The sequence below is a fragment of the Pelmatolapia mariae genome, linkage group LG5, assembly GCF_036321145.2.
Source record: "Pelmatolapia mariae isolate MD_Pm_ZW linkage group LG5, Pm_UMD_F_2, whole genome shotgun sequence".
Taxonomy (NCBI): domain Eukaryota; kingdom Metazoa; phylum Chordata; class Actinopteri; order Cichliformes; family Cichlidae; genus Pelmatolapia; species Pelmatolapia mariae.
In genome coordinates, this window is record NC_086231.1 from 14,983,057 (window position 1) to 15,009,199 (window position 26,143).

Sequence of the window (26,143 nt, forward strand, 5' to 3'; positions counted from 1 at the left end):
TTTCTCATCATACACTTGTAAAAGAACAAGTAGCAACATCTGCAATTTCTCTAGAAGCCATTTGCAGTTGTTTCCAAAAATGAGTCATAGACCCCAATGTTAAAATGCCCAAATTTAGAGCATCAAAAAATTTGTTTACAGCCTGTTTAAAAACAGTGTTTTAGGTCTTCAAAATGTGGTGTCCAGAATATTTGACTGAATGATAAAATGTTTGTCAGCAACAGAAATGACAGTAAATATGCCAGTAAACTGTTGGTTGCAAGATGTTAAGCCACCCACCACAAACCGGCACTGCATTGCTTACAGGCGGCATGGTCTCTTCATCTCTATCTGTGATGTCAACAAACAAGGCAGAGAGAAGTTAAATGCCACATAAATTACATTACTGGGCAGGAACATCCCAAGTCTAGAAACCAATGGGTGATGTCACAATGTCCTTTTTATACACAGTGTTTGGTAGAGTAGCTGCAGTGCCTGGCTCCAAATACTGCAGGTAGCTTGATCTCCTTTAAGTTGTTGTTTTGTTTAAGTTTGAATGACATCAGACATGCGTCTAACTAAAATAACCTTTTTGTCATGTGACCACTATTAATCCCACCTGTAAAGCTCTGACTGGCTGGCTTCCTAGAACATGGTTGTGAATATGTGGTTGAATTTCCAATGTGTGGTGGCCATGATAGATTAATGACTCCCTGACCTTTGCTGCGTCTTGGGAAAGTTTCCACCAGTATGATTATAATCTGATTACCTCAGGCAGTTTAATGCAGGTGCAATAGATATCTTTGCTTTCTAAACTTTTTCAGTCAACTCTGCTGAAATAAAGGGTTTTATAAGGTGAGAGAGACCTTGGAAAACCTGAATAGGACTAAAGCTAGTTGTGGAATTGATTACATTTATTTAGGTGGGTAATTGATTAATCTTCCCAATAAGGATTAGCTGTTACTGCTTGTCTCTCTTCTTTTTGGTGCTTTTTGAATCAGCGAATGTAGTTTCAGGAGATAACATGTTATAAACGTCTCTGAGTAGATTAGACCGAGAAGTGCCTTTGTTATGTAATTTGCGTCTCAGACAGTTTAGCTGTGTCTCCTGTTATTCTTTCTGGGTGTTTTTACAGCACCGTGCCAAACTTTTCTGTGTCTAGTCTGAAGACGGGTCCAGGAAAAATAATTCTTCCCTTTAACCCTGCTGGATGTGCTGTGTGTCCAAACCACAGCAAGCACCTGCGGCTCTTTGCTGAACCACTTCACAGCATTAAACTGACTAAAATAGAGGACGGCAGCAGTTTTAAGAACTGATCTATGTTCAAGAAAAGATTGTTTAAAGAGATTTCTTTAACCAATCTCTTCTTTCCATGTTATAATCATAGATCGTTTGGTTATAACCTGGAAGATGCAGATCCTAAGTTGATGCTAAAAGACTTGTTTAATAAGCTGCATCTATAAATTATTTTGGACAAACCTGTAAATTAGTGCTACATAACAAATTAATTAAATCCTTATACTTCAATAACCAAAATAGAAGCATCAAAATCTTTGGGAGGTTTTTACCACAAGGCAGGCCATATTATTTCAGATAATTATATGAAAAATGATTCAGAAGCCACCAACGGCACAGAAGGGGTCTAGTCCAACAGATGTCCCATTCAGATTGATGGAAGTTAAGCATATCAGACACCTTCCAGCTCAACCAAAGCAGCTACTCTCCTAACTCCAATATCCATATTTTCGAAGAATAGAAAAATAAATAATGAAATCCCCTGTATAGTTGTTATGAAGGGTGAAACTATCCATAGAAGCCTAACTGTTTTTTGTACCACTCTAGAAACATGTTTACTTCAGTTGTTTTAACTAGGGGTGGGTTTTGATTATCGATTAAAATCGATTCTGGCTTGGATAGCGTGATATTGATTCATTAAAATCCTGAATCGATTTTTAAATATAATTTTATTTTGCCCGAAACGCCAGAATCTCAGGTTAAACCTCACAAAAATTTCTACAACCACCAAACAGCTAAAACAGTAAATGAGAGCAGGTACACGGATTCTGCACAAAGACGTAAACACAAAACACGGACCCAACGCATCCGAATCAGTGAGATGTCGCCTTTCTCACCCAACGGCACGTACGCGGACACGCTGTCGGGGCTGAAAGCCGACAGCTCACTGATTTTGAAGCGTCAGTGGGCGCTTTGTGTTTACGTCCTTTTTGCGCTAGATTCTGAAGCTGCAGGTTTTATCCCTCTCCAAACAATATTGACTGAACCAGCAGCCAAAGACGATCCAAACTACGCTTCGCTTTCCTCTTACTTTTGCTTCCACCACGATAAAATCACACTTCACGTAGAGCTCTCTCTCTCTCTCTCTCTCTCTCTCTCTCTCTCTCTCTCTCTCTCTCTCTCTCTCTCTCTCTCTCTCTCTCTCTCTCTCTCTCTCTCTCTCTCTCTAAAAATCGATAATCAAAACCCACCCCTACTTATTACCCACCAGTCTACGGTATCGGCCGCTGTTTTTTTTGTTTTTGTTTTGTTTTGTTTTTTTGTACTTACTTCCGACAAGAAAGCCTCACTTCTGCTGTTCGATACTGAACAAATTTAAACTTTTTAAAATTATGCAAAATTTCAAAATGCTTAGCTGTGTCTCTAATCAAACCTCTGTAACTTTGCTCTGCTTCACTTCGTTTTTGACTGCACAATATTTTTAAGGTCATCTGCTATAAAAACCCAGACCAGAAAAACCGCCTTCATGTTTTTCTGTTTTATCCTCAGTTACTTTGACACGAAGGAATCTCCTGTGATGCTTACACCTTTGATAAAGTCTCACAAGTGTCAGCTTTCGTTTTTATAGATATAAAAATTTAGATATGTACTGATAAGTGATCAGAATTATAAAATCGATTCTGGCTTGGATAACGTGAAATCGATTCATTAAAATCCTGAATCGATTTTTTTAATATAAATTTATTTTGCCCGAAATGCCAGAATCTCAGGTGAAACCTCACAAAATTTCAACAACCACCAAACAGCTAAGACAGTAAATGAAAGCAGGTACACGGATTCTGCACAAAGACGTAAACACACAGCGTGGACCCGCGGATCAGAATCAGTGAGATATCGCCTTTCTCACCCGACGGCACGGACACGGTCGGGGCTGAAAGCCGACAGCTCGCTGATTCTGATCTGTCGGCGGGTCCGCGCTTTGTGTTCACGCCCTTTTTGCGCTGATTCTAAAGCTGTTAGTTGTATCTCTCTCCAAACAATATTGACCGAACCAGCAGCAAAAGAAGATCCAAACTACTCTTCACATAAACATCGTCATGAATTCACTCTGACTTTTGCTGTTTTACTTCCACCACGATAAAATCACACTACATGCACAGCTCTCCCTCTCTCTCTCTCTCTCTCTCTCTCTCTCTCTCTCTCTCTCTCTCTCTCTCTGTACTTCAAGAACAGTTTCCCGTCTAAAAATCTGTTTTCTGCATTATTCGCTTGCTTGTTACGCACAAGTCTACCGTTGTTTACAGCACTGTCGGCCGCTGTTTTTTTTTTTCGTTTTACATACTTCCGAAAAGAAAACCTAATTTCTGCCGTTCAATACTGAACAAATTTAAACTTTTTAAAATTATGCAAAATGCTCAGCTGTGTCGCTAATAAAACCGCTGTAACGTTAGAAGTAACGTTCATATGTTGATTAATGGTTTTCTTTCGTTTTTGATCGACTGCAGAATATTTTTATAAAATCCGAGGCCAGGAAAACCACCTTCATGTTTTTCTGTGTTTTATCTTCAGCTACTTTGACACAAAGGCATCTGCTGTGATGCTTACACCTTTGATAAAGTCTTGCACGTGTCAGCTTCCTTTTTATAGATACAAAAATATGTAAATGTACTGATCTGAATTATAATATTTCTGACTGTCAAAATTTCCCAGATTCAAATCGAATTGAATCGAATCGTGGATCGAATCGATTCGGGACCTTGTGAATCGGAATCTAATCGATTCTAGAAATCAGTGATGATACCCAGCCCTAGTTTTAACATGGCAGTCTGTAGAGAATCATTCTCTTTTGAAGCCAGCCTCAAATGGTCATTATAGTAATTGCAATTTTTGGTTACCCAATGGTAACCAGTAACGCAACTGTGTAGACCAGAGCTCATCTTTTTAAACAAACTTACACGTATTATGCAAAACCAACACAACTAGACTTGAAAGCCGATTAAGAAGAAATATCAGCGTGTCAAGTTCTGATCATAAATGTTGGTGGTTTAGCTCATTTACTATTATTGATTAGTGCTAGAAACTCTTTTAACTCTTTGTTAAAGCTTGAGTTAAATTAATTGTTGATCTAAATTTAAAAAAAAGCTCATTCATGATGGGCTCAGCCTTTTATTTGGACACCAGTGTTTGTATTTATTTATATAACTAGAAGGATTCACTTAAAAAGACAAAACCTTCTAATCTATGCATAAAAACAGACAAAAAAAAAACAGAACTAAAAATGTAAACAGCAAAGTTGTTGTTGTTGTTGTTGTTTTCTTTTTAAAATTGGTTTTGATTCTACATGTGCAGTTTTATGTCAAGGTAAATGGCTAAATAAAGTTCATTTAGATAAATTTTCAAAACTAACTGCCCAAATATATGCTGAGTTTGGTACAGCTGTCTTTTCACTGGCCTTGCACAGCCGTTAAAATCCAACAAGGTGCCGAGTTGTGTCCATCTACTCTTAGATATTCCTGGAAGTCCTTAATTGGCTCTCTCATCTCTAACTTCATGAAGGACATGAGGATTCCCACACACACAAACACACTGTCACTCAGTCAGAAATAGCAGTTTAATCAGCGTTCGAAATAGCAGCTTAACCAATCAACGTTGCTGAGCCGTAGTGAGCCTGCAGCGTTGTCACATTAATGGCTGGTGATGTAGGCTATACTCACAGAGATCCTCTAAGCTGATTGGCTGTCTGCTGGAGTTATTCACCACACCTTGCATGACACAGGGGGATGATTAGAGATGGAGTTATTTGTTTGGACTGTGGAAAAAATTCAGCACCTCCTCCTGGAGTTTGCTGCAGTGACAGATGATAGACAGAGCACCAACGACACACAGCAGACAATTATTTCTGAGCATCCTGCAGACTGTCACATATCTTTTCTGTCTAATCCGAGCTACATGTAGAAAGTATACATAGATACACAAAACCATATGAAAACAACACACACAGCCTTGATACGTCCATCAGAGCAGTCCCCTGCATTGTCACACACCCTCTCTCCTCCTGTCTTGGGTTCCCACCCAACCTCCCTCCAAGCTAACATCCCTCCCTCCTACCTGTCTTTCTACCCACACCTCTTCCTTCCCAACCTCCTTCATTTCTTCGTGCATTCCCTCCTACCGTTGCGTCCTTCCTTTTCACAGAATGACACAGCACATCACTAATCCAAGCTGTAGAAACTTCTATATTATATTTTACTGTGCAGATCTCAGACAGATGGGGGCTGAAATAGGGAAGGAGACAAAAATGGGGAATTTGAGGGGAAGGAGGATTATAAGAAAGAGGAGGGGGAGTTGACCTTGATTTTGTCCCCCACCCAGCTCAAACTGCTTACAGGACACTGCTCGGGGGACGTACACCTGTTGTTTTTCTGCTTAGATGCATATAGAGCCACTAAGAGAGAGCAGACCACCAACCAGAAGGGTCAACAAACAAGGGGTATAGCGACACTGTCTTTCATTGTTGATATAACAGTCTCCTTTTAATCAATTCAAGAGTTTAAATTACATGATAAGACATTTGTTAGAGGTGTGTTTGCAGCTGTATTTTGAATGGATCCATCTGTTTCAGCGTATTCATCACTCTAAAGTACAAAGATGCACAGTTGAAATGGTGTAAAGCTGCCAAAAATACAGCAGCACTAGTCCTATTAATAATAAGATTACAATATTATAATTATAAGAACATTTTTCAAAAGTCATCCAATCTTGGTTAAAAAAATGACACTGCAATTTCTGGTTCAAAGGGATAGGTTTTAACAGTTATTAACATTCAGGGGTACATTACTTTTGCATGCTAAAGTAATGTAGCAATTTAGTTATGCTATTAAAAAAGTAGTCACATTTTTTGGACCAAATAAATCTAAAGTATCTTGAGTGAAAACTTTGGAAAATTCAAAGTTAGGATTATTTAATGTTTTCTTTTCAAACTGTTGGATTGTAGCAGTGGAAAGTTAGATTTGAATCATCAGGACGAGTTCACCAATCCCAGGACAGAACAGATGTGGCCTGATGTTTGTGTTTTGCTTCTAATGTTAGAATTCATTGCTCATGGGAAACACTGTTTACACTCTGTGTGTGTGTAAGGTTTTGTGTGAGGGTTTCTGTGTGTGTGGCTGTGCACTCCAGCCTGTATCTGAAGCTCACGCTTGGTCGAGGTTGGATCGTGACTTGAGAACAGGCTGTCCCATCGTGGTTAAATTTGTGCGCTGTGTGGTGAGCAGTCGTGATCCACTCCTGTGATGTGGGCCCAATGCGAGTGTGTTTTAAGCTGAAGGTATTTCTTACCTTGATGACATGTTAGATGTTTGAGGTTTTCAGGATTTTTGGTAAGCGCCGGGTGTCTGTAGCTTCTTACTCAAACATCTTGCTTGTAGGTTTTCCCTCTTCTGTTTTGTTAAATTACAGAAAAATTGAAGTTATGATAGAGTCACAATAAATGCCTCTCAGACTGACGCTGGATCCTGAACAGTAGTTTAACCTCTGACATGTTTATGAACAGGACTTTTATCATGGTGGTTAAAAACAAAGTCTGGTTTTGTACTGTTAAAGCTACGTTTATGCTGTAATTGCATATATCCAAACTGGTGTTTATCGTTACTGGCAGCATCCACATTTCTCTCACAGGCTCTCGTGTATTGAGCTGAATGTCTGCACGGGGCTGCAAGCGGCAGCTTTAATTTTTTTTTATTGATTATTCTGCTGATTTTATTATAGACACCATCATTATGTGCAATGACTCTACACCACCTTTTCACTCTCCTGGTGCTATAGAACATGTGGTATAGCGCAAAAAAAGTCTGAGGGGCAGGACTGGCCTGCAGATCATCTCAATCTGGCCTCTAACATCCTAAGAATAAAGTTAAACCGTATCAACATTAATCATTTAAATCTGAAACAAAGGTTCCCCCTGATCCCCCACCCCCAGAATCCGCTGGGTTGTTTTTTTGTTTTTTTTGTTTTGTTTTAAATGGCCTTAACAGGAAAATGTATTGATCTCTGTTAAAACTAGATAACACAGACTATTTTACTGTAATTTCTTTGTGCCAGGACAGACATTTCTTTTTTTCTTTTCTTTTCTTTTTTTTTTGCTTTGCTTCACATAACAGAAAAACAACGAGAGCTACATTTTAAAGTACTGACGGTCACATCTTGTCACGTCATGGATTTAAAAGTCTTTGTTCAGAAAAATAAGCCTTTGATTTTATTTTATTCTACTGAGCAATGTTTTTGTGAATGAGAAAATAATCCTCAATCATAATGTACATAATGTATTAGTGTGAAGCACTTAAGGAAAATCAGTACGGTATCTTTAAACAGAGATGTTCTTTTTGGGGATGATCCTTCAGCAAATGGACTTCATCGTGTCAATACTTAAACCTTCTGACAGAAAAGGTTCAGAAGTGAAGAAATAATTATGGAAAATGCCTCAGCAGTTGCCCATAATATTTATTTGTATTTATTATACTTAAAAAAAAAAAATCCATGTCTCACTCAGATTAAAAATCTGTTTTTCAAGAGAAATCTAGCCAAGAGGGCAGCAGAAACGACAACAAATAAAAAACATAACAATCTACAAACAAATAAAACTGATATTCAGTACAGATAAGTGAACGCAAGCCTGTGAGTCATATGCAGTAACAGATCATTATGGGAGAGACATCAAAGCATTCACACTGACCAAAAGAGCTAGTCTCTTGCTCTCTTGTAAAATTGACTTAATCTCCCCCCATCATAACCAATTCTGATAATTTCATCTGCTTTTGTAGATTATTTCAGGATTATTCCATTGTGACTCTGGAGACAAACATTCATATAATAATGTGAGAGTGTAGTCTATACTAGTTGTTGTGGTGTTTACAGATATAGAAACAGATAAGAAATAACCCAGCCAAGCAGAGATTTATAGATTAAAACACAACAAAAAACAACTGACTGGAAAGTCTGCAGATATATGAGATGACCACTTAGCAGTATGATGTACACGGTTTCTATAGCCAGTAATAAAACTTAAAGTACAATGTCATTAACAGGATTTTTCTTATCCTACTCATTGAGACATAAAACGCGTGCGTGCGTGACAGTTTGGTGGAAGCTGATGTGCTGAAGCATTTGATGTCAACTGTTTGTGGCAGCTTGTCCAGGAAATGCTGTTTTATAAGGCGAGTTCAGATTCACTTGGAGTTGTTGTAAATGAGAACATTGGGGTTTTTTTTCCCTCAAGAACAATCTAATACATTGTTTATGGGATTTTTTTTTCTTTTTTTGTCTTCCTAGAAGGATACTCCCAGTCCTCCACTTCCAATGAACTCCATGTTTAAAGATATAAAAGCTATTCATAGGGTGTGACAAAAGCTGATGAGCCGGGGCCAGTGAAAAAGTATATTGTGCAAGTTCACACCCCATCTTCTGACCCATTAGAGCTGATGTCATGTTTTTATTAGTCACAGAAATGATGTGAAGAAGTGAAATATTTGAAGAGAACTGTCACTTACAGTAGTTTTTTTTGTTTTTTGTTTTTTTTTCCAGGTTGATTCATCACATTAAAGAAAGCCAATTTTCCCCACACAAAATAACACTGTACACCTTAAATGAATGCTAAACTATTACAACTGACATTGTGTCATTTCCTGTCTTTCAGGAAGTGGTGACCCTGCCTAACTGACACCCTGCTTTCCCTGCCGTCCCCCCATCTCTGCCCCCCAGCCCCCTGTCCTGATTGGATCTCCGTGGTGCCGGCGGTGGATTGGAGCACTCTGATTGGAGGCTTTGCGAGGTGGTTTTTCGGTCTGGCGCCGCCTCCCCCCGGGGCCGGCGTGCGCTCCCAGCAGCCCGTGGTGCCCTGCGCCCCCCCGTCCCCGTCACTGCACACCCGAGCCCATGCCCAGGGTACGATCAAAGGATGAGTTTTCAGCATTCACACCTGTAGTTCAGTTTCCTCTCTGTGTACCAAAGCAGACATCTCATCAAAACCACTTCCTTGTTTTTGCCCCTATATTGAAGATGAATTCACCAGTGTAGACTGAAAAATTAAACACAACGAAAAAATGTGAACCATTTAAAATAAAAAGCACAAATGTATACCGCAGTAGAAATGACTAAAACGTTTTAGCCCATTCAGACTGTTTCAGTATAAATGTGGCCCCTGATGTTCATGTAAGCAGCAAGGACAAGAGGTGGGTGTCTCTCTTGGCTATTTGCCACGGCTGTCTGAGTTAATGAAGGTTGATTAAACCTTTTTTCCAGTGTTATGGTTCACTGTGTTACCCTAGCAACCAGTTAAACCACACCAATGTAATCACTGAAGGATCTAATTACTGAATTATCCGCCTATTACTCGGCTCTTTCTGCAAAAACTCCTTCTATTAGGAGCCCATCAGTCTCAAAGTTTGATATCAGAGCCGATGTATTACCCAATATTTTAACCAAACCTGCTGCTTTTATGGTGTCATGTTCTTAACATTTTATATTAAACTTTGTTACATGTTTATAATAAATTTATGGAGACTGGGTCCTTCTCTAAATTGATTTGAGGTAGCTGTTGCTCAGACAGTAGACCATCTCCTTCAGTCCTCTTGGCAAAGTTGATGGAGTTGATACTAAAAAAAAAATATATATATATATATATATATATGCTATAACAGTGATCCATTTACTATTTCTAGTCAATCTAAGTACACTATATGATGTCAGAAAGAGAAAAGAGTAGCTTTGGGTGATTCACAAGTCAAAATAACCTGTATCTTGTACTGAGGCCTGCTGTTTGTCATGAGGCTCCCTTGCTCCGAGTCACAGCTGTGTACATGAGGTGACCATATTAGGGATATCCCCTCTGAGTGACATCATACAGAGCCAAGAGCAGAAGAAAACTGTTTGAAACTGGGTGCTTAGAGCAGTCTGAAGCTGCGGCTTTTGGAATTACTCATATCTACACGTTATTTAAACTACTACACATATTTTGTTTTGTTTATTTAGGAAATAAGGAAAAGCAGAATAAGTTGTTTTTAACCCTGAGCCATAAAAGGCTGATGAGGCAATGTTTGTGAATGCGAGAACTTGAGGAAGTTGCCTAGGATTTTGAAATTAATACCATAGGTCCATCTACTACAAATCTCGGACATTCAAATCTCAGAGACCTTGACCTCAAGGTCAGAGGAAACGAGGAAGATGTTCTTAAAATCTTGTGACTGCAATAACTGGAGAATAAAGGTGGCTTAGGATTTTCAAATTGATACCATAGGTGTATCTACTAGGACGCTGAGGGGTAGCACTGGCAAAGATGCAAAGGAATGTGAATTTGTTGCTTATCTTTATTTGAGTATTGGAGTTATGGGCTCTTCCCAGTAAATCTTAACACGTTTAAACAATAACTGCAGCACAAGCCCAACACCAACTCTAGTCAGTCCTCTCCACCCTTTTCCTAACTGCTGAAGAAAAATACAGCAGTAACCTTTGGGATATCCTCATCTTTCTCCAACTCGTCAGCGTGTGTAGCTATTTTTTTTTTATAAATGGTGTCAGATGGACGTATTAGAAAAATTTGCTCATTCATTCAGGTCATTACAATGACATTTCTAAACTCCTCCCACCTGTCTTAAATCTCATCTTGTTTCTTGTCCTTTGCCCTTTATTATCAGTTCTTTAATATTTATGGGGTGTTTTTACATTTTGGCACCCTTCAAACCAGTTTAAATACTACTACTGCCACTGCTGCTACTGATGATGATGATGATGATGATAATTAAAAAACAAACAAACAAAAAAAAAACTTCAGCCACTCCGCAGATGTTTTCTAGGTTCAAGCAGTCAGCTCTCCTCCCATCCACAGCCAGTGTGTTTTGCACAGGTGCTGGATCAACTGCAGTGTTCTGGTATTTATTGGATTTGACTTTAATTCTGTTTTACAATTTTTTTGTTCTTTTTACTTGTAGTTTTAATGTATAGTTGTCAACATTCTCTTGTGTGTGGCACATCTTTATATTTCAGGATCAGTGCTGGTCCATATCATGCACACTTTAATTTCCAATAACAGTGTCCCCATAAATGAGGAAACTGGTTTGTGTTTAGTTTATGAGTGGTATGTAGCAAGCATTAAATAGGTTTGTGTCTGTCCTGCTTTATGCCCTCTATTCAATGGTGTTTTAATGCAGCCGAATTGACAATAAATCTGAAGTAAATCAGTCTTTACCTTCAAGTAATTTTCTAACTCGCCTTTCTTTCCTGCCAAAGCTTTGATTTTATAACAAAGAGGTTGTCTGACTGAAATTTCCTGTCACTTCAAGTCTTGGCTGTATATTCACGTGTAAACTCACAGCCCAGAGACAGCTGAGGCTAAAGCGTGTTGTTCAGAGTTAAACTAATGGTTCATAGTCAGCTCTTTAGAGGACTGTGCTTGTTATGTAATTAACTAATGTTACCTCACTTTCGATCTGTCAGCTTTCTAAGAGGGGAGACAGGCTTCCCACAGAGGGTGAAAGGACATGCTGTAACAATGCACACTATAAGAGAATGGTTTTTTTTGTTGTTGTTGTTGTTCTGGTCACCCCACAAAATAAAATTAATGAGCTCATAAACGGCCAGTTTGCCAGATGCCAGATATTAAAAGGCCCACCCAGGTGAGAAAATTGTGAAAGGTTTTGGCTGACAAGAATGTCTCTAAAACTTAACTTTGTAATTTTAAATGCAACTATGCAGATGTATATTTTTACCCTATAACTTGTGTAAAGTACTGGTAGTGAAACATCTTCCCTGCCAAAGACGACTTGCTGAGTCACCAATTACAAAGCTTCTGTCAAATAACACAGTTGCATTTACTGTTACGTGGAGTCACCTCTGAAGGCTAATTCTGAGTCAGGAATTCCTCGGTATACCAAAAGCAGTTGACTTAATGAAACATGTAAAAACTTGTACAAACTGATGGACATGAAGTACAAATTTTCCACAAAGCAGTTTCATTTTGGGTTTTACTGAGACAGTCCTGAAAAAAGCACAAGGAACTCACTTTTATATGCAAAACATGACTTTTTTTTAAAATGTGGAGTTCAATATTCAATATAGTGCAATATTAAACTTTATTACTCCAAAGATAAATTAATTCGCTTTATCAGTATTGAAACTACAGCAGGAGTTCAGGACTTTTCGGGTGTTTCCTCGTGGTTAAATCTCCCTCTTATCTACAGGAGGAGGCGCGGTGCGTCCGCCAGGAGCCATGTGCCTCCCTCACACCAACAACATGGACAGCAAGCTACAGGGGGCGGGCACAGGGGGAGGGGCTTCACTACGACCACGAGCAGGAGGCGTTCCACTGGAGCCTTTTATACACCAGGTGAGTGCTAACAGTCGGTGACGGTGAAAAGTCTTTATCTAAAAAAGGAACGTTTGCATTAGGAAAACTGCCAAACATTCAGAAACATAAATATTAAGAGGTTGTTCATACTACATGTAAATTTAATGCACTTACTGGTATAATTGTGGTATAATAATAATTTTTTTTAGAGGCAGCAGTTGTAAATATCGTCTCTTTGTTAAGACATTTAGCTTTTTGTTTTGCCTGTTAGCTCTTTTTATGTATGCGTTCTGCGTGTGTTTGTGTTTTCAGGTGGGCGGTCACACCAGTATGATGCGTTATGATGACCACACAGTGTGTAAGCCTCTCATCAGTAGAGAGCAGCGCTTCTACGAGTCCCTTCCTCCTGAGATGAAAGAGTTCACTCCAGAGTATAAAGGTTGGTGACTGCTCACTGATGTCAGGTACCAGAGCAGCAGGCGGGAGATAGCTGGAGTTGTTGATTTATAGTCGACACTTCTACAGCTCCATTATGGGATGTGCTTAAATGCAGGCAGTGACTGACATAAACAATGGCTAGTTTAAAAAAATAAATAAATAAAACGAGTAAATAAATTTTCTGGCTGTTTGCCTATTCAGCGAGCAATCAGTTTTGTTAAGCAAACTGACTCAAGAGAGTGCTTATATGCAAATAACTGGTTGATAACATAGCAGCAGTTAGGATGACGCTGTGGTATCTCGTTTCTCTTTGGGTCTTAGTCCTCTCCTGTCGGAGATGGCGAGGACTTTATGATATCAGACAGTGTGCGTGACATGTTTATATTTAGGGCCACGTTTAATTAAATTCATAACAATTTCCAATGTAACAAGATAATAAACCTCACACAGAAACAGTGAAGGGCAGATCATCTGTGCATTTTCAATTTTTTTTGTTCCTCCAGCCGGCCTCCCCTGCTTTTAGGAATTAGGACATCCGTCATCATGGTGTATTGTGTTCTGGTTGTAGGCTGTAGGTTGGAGCACATGAGGAGGAACAATTTACAGAAATGAGAAAAGCCTGTAGTTTATGGGAATGGTGGAGCCTCTTTTCTCTGATACACCCAGCAAATTCAAGGCTGCTACCTCACGACCCAGGGTAAAAAACAAAACAAAAAAAAAAACATTTTTCTCGGAGCAACAATAACAGTGCTTGCTGCTGTAAATGTTATTATCTCTTTACCTCTTGACAGTAACGAAGAGTAACCCTTGAACCTCTTTTATGAAGTGGGAGGTTTTTGTCATATTTCAGGCCTGCTTATAAAACAAAATGACTGGGTGTGCATCAAACGTTAGTGAGGTTAGTCTGTGCCTATGTACCTACCTTTGGAAAAACCCAGAAACTGTTCCCATGGTCGGCAGACCACATCTTTATTGATATATACTGATGTGTCAAAACTCATCATTAAAGGTAAAGTGATGTCGTCGTCATCATGGAAGAAAGAAAAACTTAAAGGATTAAAAGCTAGTTAGAGGCCTTTTTCCAGTAACCTGATCAACAAGTATAAATATTAAAAAAAACTCTTTTTCCAGCTGCTCTAATCCACAGCAACAAAGCTATAAAGAAAAAACTTAAACTAGTTGTATTCAGTTAAACTGCTCTCTCTTGCTCTCTCTCTGTCATAGTGATACCTGCGCAACACAAAAGCAAATTTAAAAGGGGGACATATAGTGTTCTCCACTACATTTACAGCTTTAGTTTCGACTAATTTAAATTAGTTTGCCTATCTTTTGTGGGCCAATAAAACTCTAATCTTGAAAACATCTTAGAATTTTATTAGGTTGTTTTTAGCTGTTCAGCACTTTGGCCTACATACATTGTTTTTTTTATATGTGTCATATCTATAAACGAATCATGGAAAACCTGCCTGATACTTGATCCCAAAGGCAAGCAGGCATAGCCACATCCCACCGAATGCTAATTGTACAGGATCCAAAATACAGTGGACCTGAACAGACCCTAATAGAGAGAGAAGCGAACAATGACGGCAGCATGAGGGTATCAGTTAATGAGATCAGTTAACAAGCTGCTGTGGTGAAAGAAAATGAAAGCACTGTATTATTAAATGGAGTGAATGTAAAGTCACATTAACTATGGTAGATTGTTTATAGGCTTCAAAGAAAAGCGTGTAGAAACACAAAATCTCGTTGAAAGTTCCCGCACCACTACACCACTAGCTGTAAGGTTTTGGGTAAGGCACTGCTGTTTGTAGTTGAGAAATCTAAAATAAGTCCCTGTATTAGCAGTCAGTACCCTGCAAAACTGTGTGCGCTCTTAAATCTCATCAAAGAGGTCTGAAAAGGTCTTTTAATGTCTTTGTGACATTTCCTGAACCTCCTGTTAGCCTGAATAAGCCAGTAGTAAAAGACAGTTGAATTTTATTGATTTCACAGCAGCAAGGTCTCTTTTAGGGGAGCTAAACCCTCATTGGTTCAGCATCAAACACTCATGCTCTATATTCCTTATTTTCTTATGTTTGGTGGTGAATGGAGAGGCAGACTGACAGGAGAGAAGGAAGGAAGTACGGATGTTTAATGGAAGAGGAGAGGTTTAGCTGCTCTGCTCATCATCACCAAGCATAGAGTCTGACTGTTTCTACTTGATTTTGCTGTAGTAACAGACCCAAGCAAATGTCAAAGACCACTAAAACGCAAATGAAACGCAGGCTTCATTATGAAGCATTAGTTTCATTTCTGTGATATCAAAATGTCTGCCAAAAGGAAGGCAGACGAGACTAAACAGCAGCGTCTCAGTTGAGCACTGCTTACTGACTCTTAGCAGGTTTGAGCTCATAGTCAGGTCAGATTATATACTATTCTCTTATTAATTGAGACATTATCCAAGCATTTCCTGCTTTGGAAAAGGTGTTCTTTTAAACTGCAGTGATTTGTCTTTTTTTGTTTTAACAGACATAAGCCCCTAAAACTATTAAGTCGCATCTGTAGCCTTTGTTTTTTTTGTGTGTTTTGTTTTTTTGGCACTAGTTACGTGCAGTTTTTAGAAACTTTTTAGACTGCAGGCCATGCACTCACACTCTCTTAGACACCAAATATTTGAATGCCTTAGAAAAGACTTACTCTCAGGCCAACACTAAGGCACCAACATTATAAAGAGAATGTTCCACTTTTCAATCCTGTGGCATTTAGTCTGTTTAAATTGAGCTCTGGTTTGGTGTCCCTTTTGTGGTTTGCTTGTGCAGGTGTGAACATGGTAATTGGACTCAGGTGCAGACCAGAACGGGCACCCTTTGGAGAAGGTGGTCACTGTCCAGTGTCAAATAGTCTTCATAGACATTTGTTTATGGTGTGAACGTAATCCGGTCAGTTGGCTTGTGACTTGTGATTGACTACTCATTAGCCACTGAGCATGTGGTTTCACATTCAGACTCGCCCCTCACTTGTCACATCTGGTTTGAAAACACTAAAACGGCATCAGTGAAAATGCTTATCTCAATGCTTCAAAATGAGATTTACCAAACCAGTGTGTGATTTCATGATGGCTCTGACGGTGTTTGTCTCTGGCCATCAGGGACTGAACACATTCCTGCTTCGTCTGCTGCTGATTGGCTCTGTGAGGGGAGTGGCAGGACAACCATGCCACAGATTTCTTCAAAATTTTCTTGTTGTGGTTATCCATGTCTCTGGCACACTTGCCTCCTTTACAAGAGATATGATGGACGTATTCCAAGGGTTCTGTACTGCAGTTGATCGGAGGCTTGTACTCCCACTAGTCCACCCTGCTGGTGTTCTGGCTCCCAGTGCCATGACAAGTGTGCTCCATAAGGAGTCTAAATTTATCTCTGGATGTCTGCCCACTACCCATTGTCCTGCTGATTAAATAACAGCAGACAGACTGACAGACGGACAGCTGCCCAGGCACGACTTTCTGTATCTGTCAAGGTTGTTTCATCCACCGCAGCTTGGCACCGTCAAATCAAATTACTTCTTATGATGCGGGTAAGGAGGAGGTGAAGTTTTCTGAGGATGGAGAACTCGCTCTGTGCTGTTGAGGGAAGTTTGAAATTCATATTTGGGGTTGGCTTCTCCACTGATGAGCAAACTGACAGCTAAATTAAATTAGGACTAAGATGGATGATGTTGAGTGTCTGGCTTAGCAGGGATGACATGCTCTGGTCTATTTATAAAGCTAAATATAACAGATGTTCAAACGTACATCTGTTATACAAAAACATTACTGTCTGCTTATTTTATCCATAAATCGTTGTTCAATCAAATTTTAGAAGCACTCTGTACATCTTGATGCATATGTTTTTTTTGATAGATGGATAGATAGGTATTGACATTAAACTTTACCAATGTTTCAAATACTGACTTTAGTGTATGTACAATAAATCCCTGTGAGCCAAAAGTTCAGGTTTTAGACTGCTCTAAATGCTCCTGAGGGCGTTGGGGAGGGTATACCTCTGACAGATTAATAAAAATAAAAACAAAAATACATACAAAATAATAAAACTGGATCTGTTTTGGACTCAGCCTGACTCTTCTGTGGGTCACTGGTACAAAAAATACTGACCTTTAAAAATGCAATGTTTCCCCTTTGGCATTTCAGAGTATTTCAATAGTCTGTTTTTTCTCTTCTGCTCTGAAATGTTTTTAATAATTCCCAACATCCTTTCTGTGTTTGGCTCCGTCCTGTCAGGTGTGGTGCTGGTGTGCTTTGAAGGTGACTCTGACGGTTACATCAACCTGGTGGCCTACCCCTATGTGGAGAGCAACATGGAGGGAGGAGCCGGCGAGCATGAGGAGCGTGACCCCCCAGAGAGGGAGCAGCCGAGGAGGAAACACTCCCGCCGCAGCCTGCATCGCTCCTCATCCACCTCTGAACACAAGGAGGAGCGGCCCGATCGGAGGGAGGTGCACGACACAGAGACCTCGGATAAGTAAGATATACTCGAGGAGACAGTGAACTCGTGGACTGATTTCACTTGATGTAGGACGGTTCGTGTGAAAATATTTTATTGAACTATGTCATAAATTTGACGACAAAGGAGAGAAGCTGAAGGCAGATAACAAGAGAACTTGTAGTTTATTTTTATATTGGGTCATTTGGCATCAAACAGTCCAGTGCTCACATTTATAACAGAACCTTGAAACCCACTGTAGATGCAGCAGTCAGAGCAGAGGGTCACATGCAGTGCTTTTAACGATCCCCTCTCCTCCTCTTTCTCCTCTCTGCAGTCTGGCAGAGCTGAAGAGCCCGAGACTCGACCCAAAGGTCCTCTCAGATGTTCCCTTCCAGATGCTGGACTGGAACAGCGGTTTGACGTCAGAGAAGATCAGCCACAATCCCTGGAGCCTTCGCTGCCACAAACAGCAGCTCAGCCGCATGAGATCTGAGTCCAAGGACCGAAAGCTCTTCAGTATCCTTCCCCAAAAATGTTGACGTCCATTTACACCATGTAACCAAGGGTCCTGCTGTTTATCCTGCTGATCTGTGTATTAAGACAATATATTAAATTTTAATTGGCCCTAGTTTTCAAAGATGATCATAGGAAATGGGAATAAACCAGTGTACAAAAATTACATTAAGATAAAATACCGTATGTTAGTTTTTCATATGATCGATGCCTGCATAGTTTATTTTTAAGTTGGGTGTATGAAACGTCTCATTCTACATCTCATCATTAGTAACTCAAACATACTCTTTGGATCTGATAGTTTTTGCAGTTTTATCAGTTATTTGTGATCCACAATAGGTTTTATTGAAGCAGAGGTCAGTATGAAAACTGAAAACTGATGTTCATTCAACTTCATTCAAGTTTCATTTCATGTCATATTTTCTCCCAGTGACCCAAACTCTTCTAGTATTGTTTTTTCTGGCCATCCAGGGTGGTGAAACCAACAGGTGGGAAGCACTACTTGACATTTAAGTGGTGATAAAAAAAGGTAATGAATGTACCTTAAGGTACATTTAACCAATCACAGCATATTAAAAACACTGATTGGTGAAGTGAATAACATTGTCACGTTTTTAAAGGCACCTTTCTCATGATTTAGAGGTCTGCCAGAGGAAGTACTTCCTAGCATCCCTGAAAATTACCCAGATGGGTCTTGATGCTGATTGGTTAAACCTGGAGAACATGGCCGCATACTCATTCCACACAAATACCTTTTTTTGCCTGTTAGCTATTGTTTTGTTTTTATTTTTAAAATGCTGATTTACTTTTGTTTTTTTACATCTTCATGTATCAGAGACATTGTAGAAAAGAAGAAAAGGGGCAATGACACACAACAAATGACCAGCTGTGGGCCATCAGATAATGGGAAGCGCCGAATGTAAATGTGAGAGAGAGTCTGTGCAGACCAGAGTGGGAATAAAGGAGGAGGTTATCAGGTTAGAGGTCATGTTTTGATCTGCAGCTTCAAAGAGAGCAGCCTGCAGCTGTCTGGATATTAGAGCTGAGGGGAGTGAATGAGCAGCACACACTTTGTCCTCAACAAGCTCCATCTGTCTTCTGTCAAAGCAGATTCAGCACGCTGCTGTCACCTCAGAGGTTCTCCATATTTACTGTACAGACACAAACAACACTCGCATAACCAAAATGATCAGTGTCCAGGCCTGTCATCTTTGAGTGTGACAGGCTTTTCTTTTGTTAAGAGTGAGGTTTTCAGAAAGCCTTTGTTTTAGTTTTAATCATTAAAGGCGCTGTTGGGGAGAAGAAAAATCAAGATTGAAAGGAGAGGAAATCTCTCCCTTCCTGGGTGGGTTCTTAATGTCAGTCATATCCCACTGACTTTAACTTTCAGTTGAGTTTGTGCACAGTATTTTGTTTGCATACATTTAGTTTTTCTTTTAGATTTAGTAGTTGTTTGATCTTTTTGCACAAGAGATCAAACATAAAAAAGGGTGGAGGTCAAGGACAGTTGGCTCCTTAACTGCAGCTTTTTAACCAGAGTTCCTGTTGTTAGAGAACGTGGTGCACCACTTCTCTTACCCCTGCATCCTGGACCTGAAGATGGGCACCCGGCAGCACGGAGACGACGCCTCGGAGGAGAAGGCAGCCAGGCAGATAAGGAAATGCGAACAAAGCACCTCAGCGACGCTGGGAGTCAGAGTGTGTGGCATGCAGGTACAAAGGACGACTCGCACCGCTGAACACATGAGAGCAGTGGTCCATCAGGGGCCTGAACAAAAAGATAAACACACACTAGTTTATTGTTTGATCCTGCAACAAACCGAATGCTGCAGGAGAAGCGGGTGCAATATCATCGCAATCTGCTACCACCTCTGCAAGATAAGCTCACGTGTCTGCTGTTATTAGGACAACAAAGAGCACTAGTTCTAATTGTCCTACTAATAATAATCCTGATATTAATAATTTCACAAATTAGTGGCAGTACTTAGAGGGAAAGGAATAAATATGTAAATAAATATTATAAATGGTTGTATGCATATTTTTCCAACTATAATGATTAAATTGAATCAAAGGGAACATCTAATCTAGACTCACGTTGTACTGAGCTGTTGCCCACCTGTCCCTGCAGGTGTACCAGCTGAACACCGGTCACTACCTGTGCAGGAACAAGTACTACGGCCGCGGCCTGTCGATCGAAGGCTTCCGCCAGGCCCTCTACCAGTACCTGCACAACGGAAAGGGCGTGAGGCGGGACCTCTTTGAGCCAATCCTGAATAAGCTTCGCACCCTGAAAGCGGTGCTGGAGAGGCAGGCATCCTATCGCTTCTACTCTTCCTCACTGCTCATCATCTATGAGGGAAAGGTGCGCCTGATGTTGAAATAACTATTGTTATACTTCAAATTTTTTTCGATTTTGGAAGCGTTCTGATTCCAACTGATTCCCTTTGTTTGACCTGATACACATATATAATTTTTTTTTTTTTTTTTTTTTTTTTCCGTCTGCAGGAACCCGAGAGCCCCTCTGCCTGGCAACCGAAGACCTCCGTGCCACCCGCAGAGCCCCACTGTGGCCCGGCCCCCGATGCACCCTGTGAAACGGACATGAGCCAGAAGCCAGACACAGGATCCCTGCCCTCTCAGGGGTCTGGACTGATGGCTCCGGCCTCCCCATCACCTTCCCCTCATCCTCCCACACAAGCCCCGCCCCCTAAGTCAGACTGCCACTCCTTCCTCCCACGCCCCCTATCGCCTCATCCTCATCCAGACTCCACCTCCTTGGCTCCCAGTTTAGGTTCCTTCCCCTCTCCCGCTCCCCTGCCCCAGCAGCCCCCCTTGGTGGACGTTCGCATGATCGACTTCGCCCACTCCACCTTCAAGGGTTTCCGTGGCGACACAGCTGTACATGATGGGCCAGACAGGGGCTACATGTTTGGACTGGAGAGCCTTGTCCAGATCCTGGAAAGCCTGCGGGACGACAACCTGTAGCTCCATCACTCACTTCTGTATCTTTGTAAGGACCTGAGAAGGTTTGTCCCACAGTGCGGACCACCCTCACACCCAAAGTATAACTGGTCCTCACAAAGATAGAGGCGCACACAAACACACACACACACACACAGCTGGTTGTGAGATAGTTCAGGTTGTGCTGTCAGTGCAGTTTGTCTAGCCGTGTTTCCAGCAACAATCGGCTGTAAATATGGAACATGATTCTCCAGGACATCGCCGTGCAACTGCAGGGAAGTGGGACATTGGAGCCAAAATGGCTGCCAAATAAAGATGATACGGAGAACCAACACATACACTCACAGCTTGTGCTTCTATTCTTGTGAGGACCTTTGACATAATGCATTCCCTGAACGTAACCACAGCTAAATGACAACCCTGTAGTCGCCATGCTCATCTTTAAAGTAACTTTTGTCTTTCTGGGCGCCATTTTAATCATTCTGAAATTACAGGATGTGGTGGAGCTCCTCCTGAGCTTTCTCCTGGTGGCTTTACTTTTTTTTTTTTTTTTAAAGACATTCACAAGTTTCTGTCAGCAGGAACATGTCTGTCTCATTTCAGTCATTCAGGAGGCTAAAAATAAGTTAAAAGGAATGAAGTTGTGGATGAGATCCACTTTAAAATACAGGAACGTCTTTCTGGGAAAGATTCAAATTACAGAACAGTCAAGTCTGAATAGAGCTTTGTTTATTTTACCATCACTTTCAGAATGATGAGTGTGCATAGTTGGAAGAGGACGGTTTCTCTGTGTTCGCCTAAAATCTGTAAGTGAACTAGTTTGAAAAACAAAAAAAGGGGAAACAGGTAAAACCAGATCAGAGCGGAGTACTTAATGTCCTTTGGTACAAATCTGGAAACTAGAGCAGGGGCGTCAAACTCATTTTAGTTCGCTCAACCCAGTTTTATCTCACATTTTTCAAACTGTGCATTTACAGCTAAACAATAAGTGCAATTTAAGCAGTGTGTATCAGTTTTTCGTCTTTCATGTCATTACATTTGCATTACAGTTTAACAGTAGTGTTTTTTTAAACAAACAACCTTCATATGTAGAGGATTTCGGACCTAAACAGCAGTCCATCCTCTGTGCGGAACAGATGTTTGACACCCCTAAACACGAGAAACGTTCCTCTTTCCTCCTTTCAGTTTTGAAACTGCCTTCTCACACGTTCTGCACAGTGAAATAATAAACCAAAGTCGCTCTTTAACCATAACAAAATGTGAAGGATGTCCTCACAAAGATAGAGGGACACACACGCTCACAGACACACATCCTGGGAACAGTTGTCTTTGGAGCTGCTTGACAGCGTCCCAGGACACAGCGTCCTGTCTGATTGACCAATCAGCTGAATCCCACAGCCCTCCCACTGAACACATTTTTTTCCCTCACTCCCTGACCTCCCATCACCTCCTTGTCTTCACTCCTCTTTCTCTACAGAAACCAAATCTAGACAGGTGAACAGACCTCATGCTCAGAAAAACACCCAAGAATCTGTGAAAGCAATAGATGGCAAACACCCCCCACAAATAAAAGAGACATAGAAGTAGGCTTCAGGGAGAGAGCATAGATGCATTTCAAAATGTTGTATGGCCATTTTTTTTGTTTTTCTTTTAATTTTTGTTTTATTTTTGTATTATTTTTTTTGTTTCGTTTTCGTTTTTGTTTTTTGGGAGATTGAATCAGGAAAAACACAAATAGTTGGTGTCCTGTGAAATCATCCTCGGGGTTATTGGAAGCATAAGTGTCACTTTTCCAAATCTGGTGTTGGTGATGCTTGAGCCCCTTTCAGACACGTGTCGCTTTAACATGAGTGTTCCTCACGGTTTCTTTACAACACTCCCACTAGAATGATGGCGAGAGCTAAAAGTACACACACAATGTTTACTGCATCATTGAAAAACCCAGTATTGTGAGCAGTGTAATCGCACTTTGAACTGCCGTCTTCCATAAGAGCAGCATCTCTCTGTGCATCTGTGAGCACTGCTGAGAAAGCTGTCCCTGGCCCTCTTTAACCTTACTACATTATATAAACTGAGACATTATCTACATGTCAGAGCTGTTTAAGTTATTCTGTTGAGCGCTAAGAAAGTCACATACAGGACTTTCTCAGCGCTTCGTCTGTGAGTGTCTGAAAGGGGGCTTCAGATCTGTATTCTTAATTTATTATTGTCAACAAATGTCATGAAAAAAATACCCAAAACACTGAGACACACCTTCCTCATCCTGTAGATACTCGCGACAGCAGGTGTGTCAAACTCATTTTAGTTCATGGGTCACATAAAGCCCAGTTTGATCTCAACTGGGGCCAAACAGTTTAGACCATACATGCTCTTCTGCAGGCCCCCCCCCCCTTTTTTTAAGTGCAAGAGAAGTCAATTCTGACAACAGATGAGATGTTTTAAGCAAAATAAGTGATTTTTGGTTTTAAAATTTTACTTCTTTACACAAAAAAAAGTTTTAGAGATTTTTTTTTTTTTTTGTAAACAAAAACACATTTTTCACTTTCCAGACATCATGTCATCAGAACTCCAGGAGTAGATGATTTATTTATCGTTTCAATGGAAAAGCAGTAAAATTGGGGTAGATTGCACCTTCTGGCGGACTTGTTCTGGCCTCCGGGCTGCATGTTTGACACCCTTGCAGCTACAGCTAGAAATGAGCATTAACATGCTGCTGAAAGTCGTCCCCAGCAACAGCGCTGTTTACACCAGTTACAGTAACATTTAGAAGGAACTCAAGTGTCTGCACGCCTCCCCTTAAAAACATAGTAAATGTGGGAGTAGTAGTAGTAGTTTAGTGGCTATTCTTGAGCTTCCTCAGACGATGGGGTTGCTGATTTCTCATTTTAAGAACTTTTCATTGATGTTTTAAATACGAACCTACAACCTTTTGATTGCCTAAAATGATGTCCCCACAGGGTCCAGTCTTGTGTGTAAGGGGTCAAGACTTGAACTTTTACTCATAACACATAACACTTAAGATGGCCTGAACATGCTAAAGCAAAATAAAAAACTAATGCTCATGGGCTTGGTTGCTCTAAAAAGAGAAACTTCACAAATCTCGCTAATTTGTTGACAATAATGAAAAATAAAGAATGACAACAGCCTAATTCTTTAAGTTAGGGCTGGGTGATGTGGCTGAATAACCATATTCAGCATATATTATACACAGATGAGTGACATATAAAAGGAAAAATCTGCACACCTACAAGATCTGGTGAGTGAGGTTTAGTGAGGTTTTCCTTTAATTTGTCACCCTTCTGTATTTCATAACACAGAAAACAGGCAAAATCACACGGAAGTATTAAATTCATGTTCATTGAGCTATTAGTTTTTTCAACTTTTATTTTTGAATCTTTTATTCTATAAAAAATATTTTTATAAATGAAAACACTGAATTATCACCCAGCTCTGCCTCAAAAATAATATTAAAAAATATACACATATATATATTTATTCCCTTTGATTGGTCTACCGATAGCCAATCGTATTTGTCCATTTATGCTTCTCCAACTGGTACCTGAGGCTGGGCTTGATGCAGCACTGCCCCCTGCTGGACGGCCACAGGAACTTAACCCCAGGAGCTGGAAAAAGAGAGAGAGAGAGAGAGTGAGCAAATATGAATATTTTATTTTTGGTTTATGAAGGTGATAATTTATTTTTTTATCCTGCCTTTACCTAAAATCTGTGGGTACATGATCTTGTCTTTTACATGGCTCCCCCACCCCCTCTCAATGTATAAAAGTTTAAAGAAATTTAGTGACTCTGAGACATGGTGTGTGTAAGAGAGATGTTGGGAGCATTGTTAACAGTGTTTTTGGAGCCAGCTGAAGTCTGATTTATTTACCAGATTCCAGACTCGAGTCGGCTCGCTGAGCTCCTGAGCTGTTTGCTGGGACGCTCAGCTGTGTGCGTGTGTGTGTGTGTGTGAGAGAGAGAGAAAGAGTTAGAGTCCTCTTCAGTCTTCGGTTTGTTTCACTTCATGTTAAGGGAGCTGGTGAAGAACTGCATGCACATTAACGCCCTCCTGTTTGAGTCTGTTTTCACCACCACATCAGACCGCCCTCGTTCCAGTCGTCTCTGAGTCTCAAGCGGCGATGGGTCCACGCGTCCTCTCAGATCATGAGATTTCATCATGGATATTAGCCTCAGTGATTGATTGGACTTGTTTAGCAGCATTCTCTGCCTCTGCCATCGTCCTGACTGTTTGTTTAGAACAGTGAAAATAAGTGAGATTAAATCTTTCCAGAAGCTTTTGGGCTTGTGTTGTGATTCTTGAAAGCACACTCGGGGAGGGAGGGGGTCAGAATTAAAAGACTCAGTAAAGTAAAGACTCACTCACGTCATCCAGTGTCTGAGTTCAGAGTGAACAATCAAGGAAAAAATTCACCTCTGGGCATTTGGGACCAGGATCCAACTAAACAAACACGCTTTCATGCCTTCCAGTCACAGTTTATCCACAATTCATCCTCTCAAATCTTATTTCCTCCGCCTGGACTTGAAAGCAGGGGAGGAAGAGTAAAAAGAAAACAGGGGTTGAGGCAACAGGTGCTTTAAATAAATGAGACCCAAAAAAGAAAAACAATCAAAAGTGGGGATTTAATGAAAAGGGTGGTAAAGAAAAATTTTACTGCCAGTGTTGAGTCTGTTGATAGTCATGGAAAATAGAGAATTGGGCAGGCTGACGTGGCTGAAAAGCAATATTCTGTCTGATTTACACACAAAAATGACAAATTAAAGGAAAAATCTCCACAACTACAGTAAGGCCTAACACCTTGCTACAACACTTTCTTGGAGTTTCCTTTAATTTTTCTAGTGAAGCGAAATCCTTGCTTTGAAGCCCTTTTTAAAATTATGTCAAATAATGGTGTTTAGTGCAGCCAAACTACAGTGTGTGAGTGCAACAATGTTCCTATATAACTCTCTTATATTTAGCCCTGCTTTTAATTAAATTTGTAAGTAGAATAAAATGCAGGGTAAGAGTCCTCCTTTCATCATGCTTTGTACATTCCAGCTGTGCCACTGCTCTTGTAAACATGGAGGGTAAAAACACTCCAGCAAAAGATGCACCTGTGCATCTTCTCGTCTATTGGTGCATTTTAGAAGCTGAAACTTGCTTTAAAATTATGTACTTGAGATAGATTTTCAGGTCACAGGCAGAAGGGCAGAGCGGGTAAGA

At 40.4% G+C, this 26,143-nt stretch overlaps 1 protein-coding gene across 1 annotated transcript; it reads left to right on the top strand.

Moving 5' to 3' along the window:
* The first annotated feature begins 9,048 nt into the window (after nucleotides 1–9,048).
* Nucleotides 9,049–25,220, top strand: ip6k1 (inositol hexakisphosphate kinase 1). Its single transcript, XM_063473789.2, has 8 exons — nucleotides 9,049–9,153; nucleotides 12,444–12,589; nucleotides 12,863–12,989; nucleotides 17,247–17,487; nucleotides 17,786–17,967; nucleotides 19,502–19,677; nucleotides 20,093–20,326; nucleotides 20,470–25,220. Exons 2-8 carry the CDS (start codon nucleotides 12,473–12,475, stop codon nucleotides 20,947–20,949), a joined length of 1,557 nt encoding a protein of 518 aa, XP_063329859.2. The 5' UTR covers nucleotides 9,049–9,153; nucleotides 12,444–12,472; the 3' UTR covers nucleotides 20,950–25,220.
* The last annotated feature ends 923 nt before the right edge of the window (nucleotides 25,221–26,143 follow it).

Coding starts and splice junctions, on each gene's coding strand:
- ip6k1 (XM_063473789.2), top strand. CDS start 12,473: ATGTGCCTCCCTCACACCAACAACATGGACAGCAAGCTACAGGGGGCG. Junction 12,590..12,862: donor TGGAGCCTTTTATACACCAG/GTGAGTGCTAAC, acceptor TTGTGTTTTCAG/GTGGGCGGTCACACCAGTAT. Junction 12,990..17,246: donor GTTCACTCCAGAGTATAAAG/GTTGGTGACTGC, acceptor CCGTCCTGTCAG/GTGTGGTGCTGGTGTGCTTT.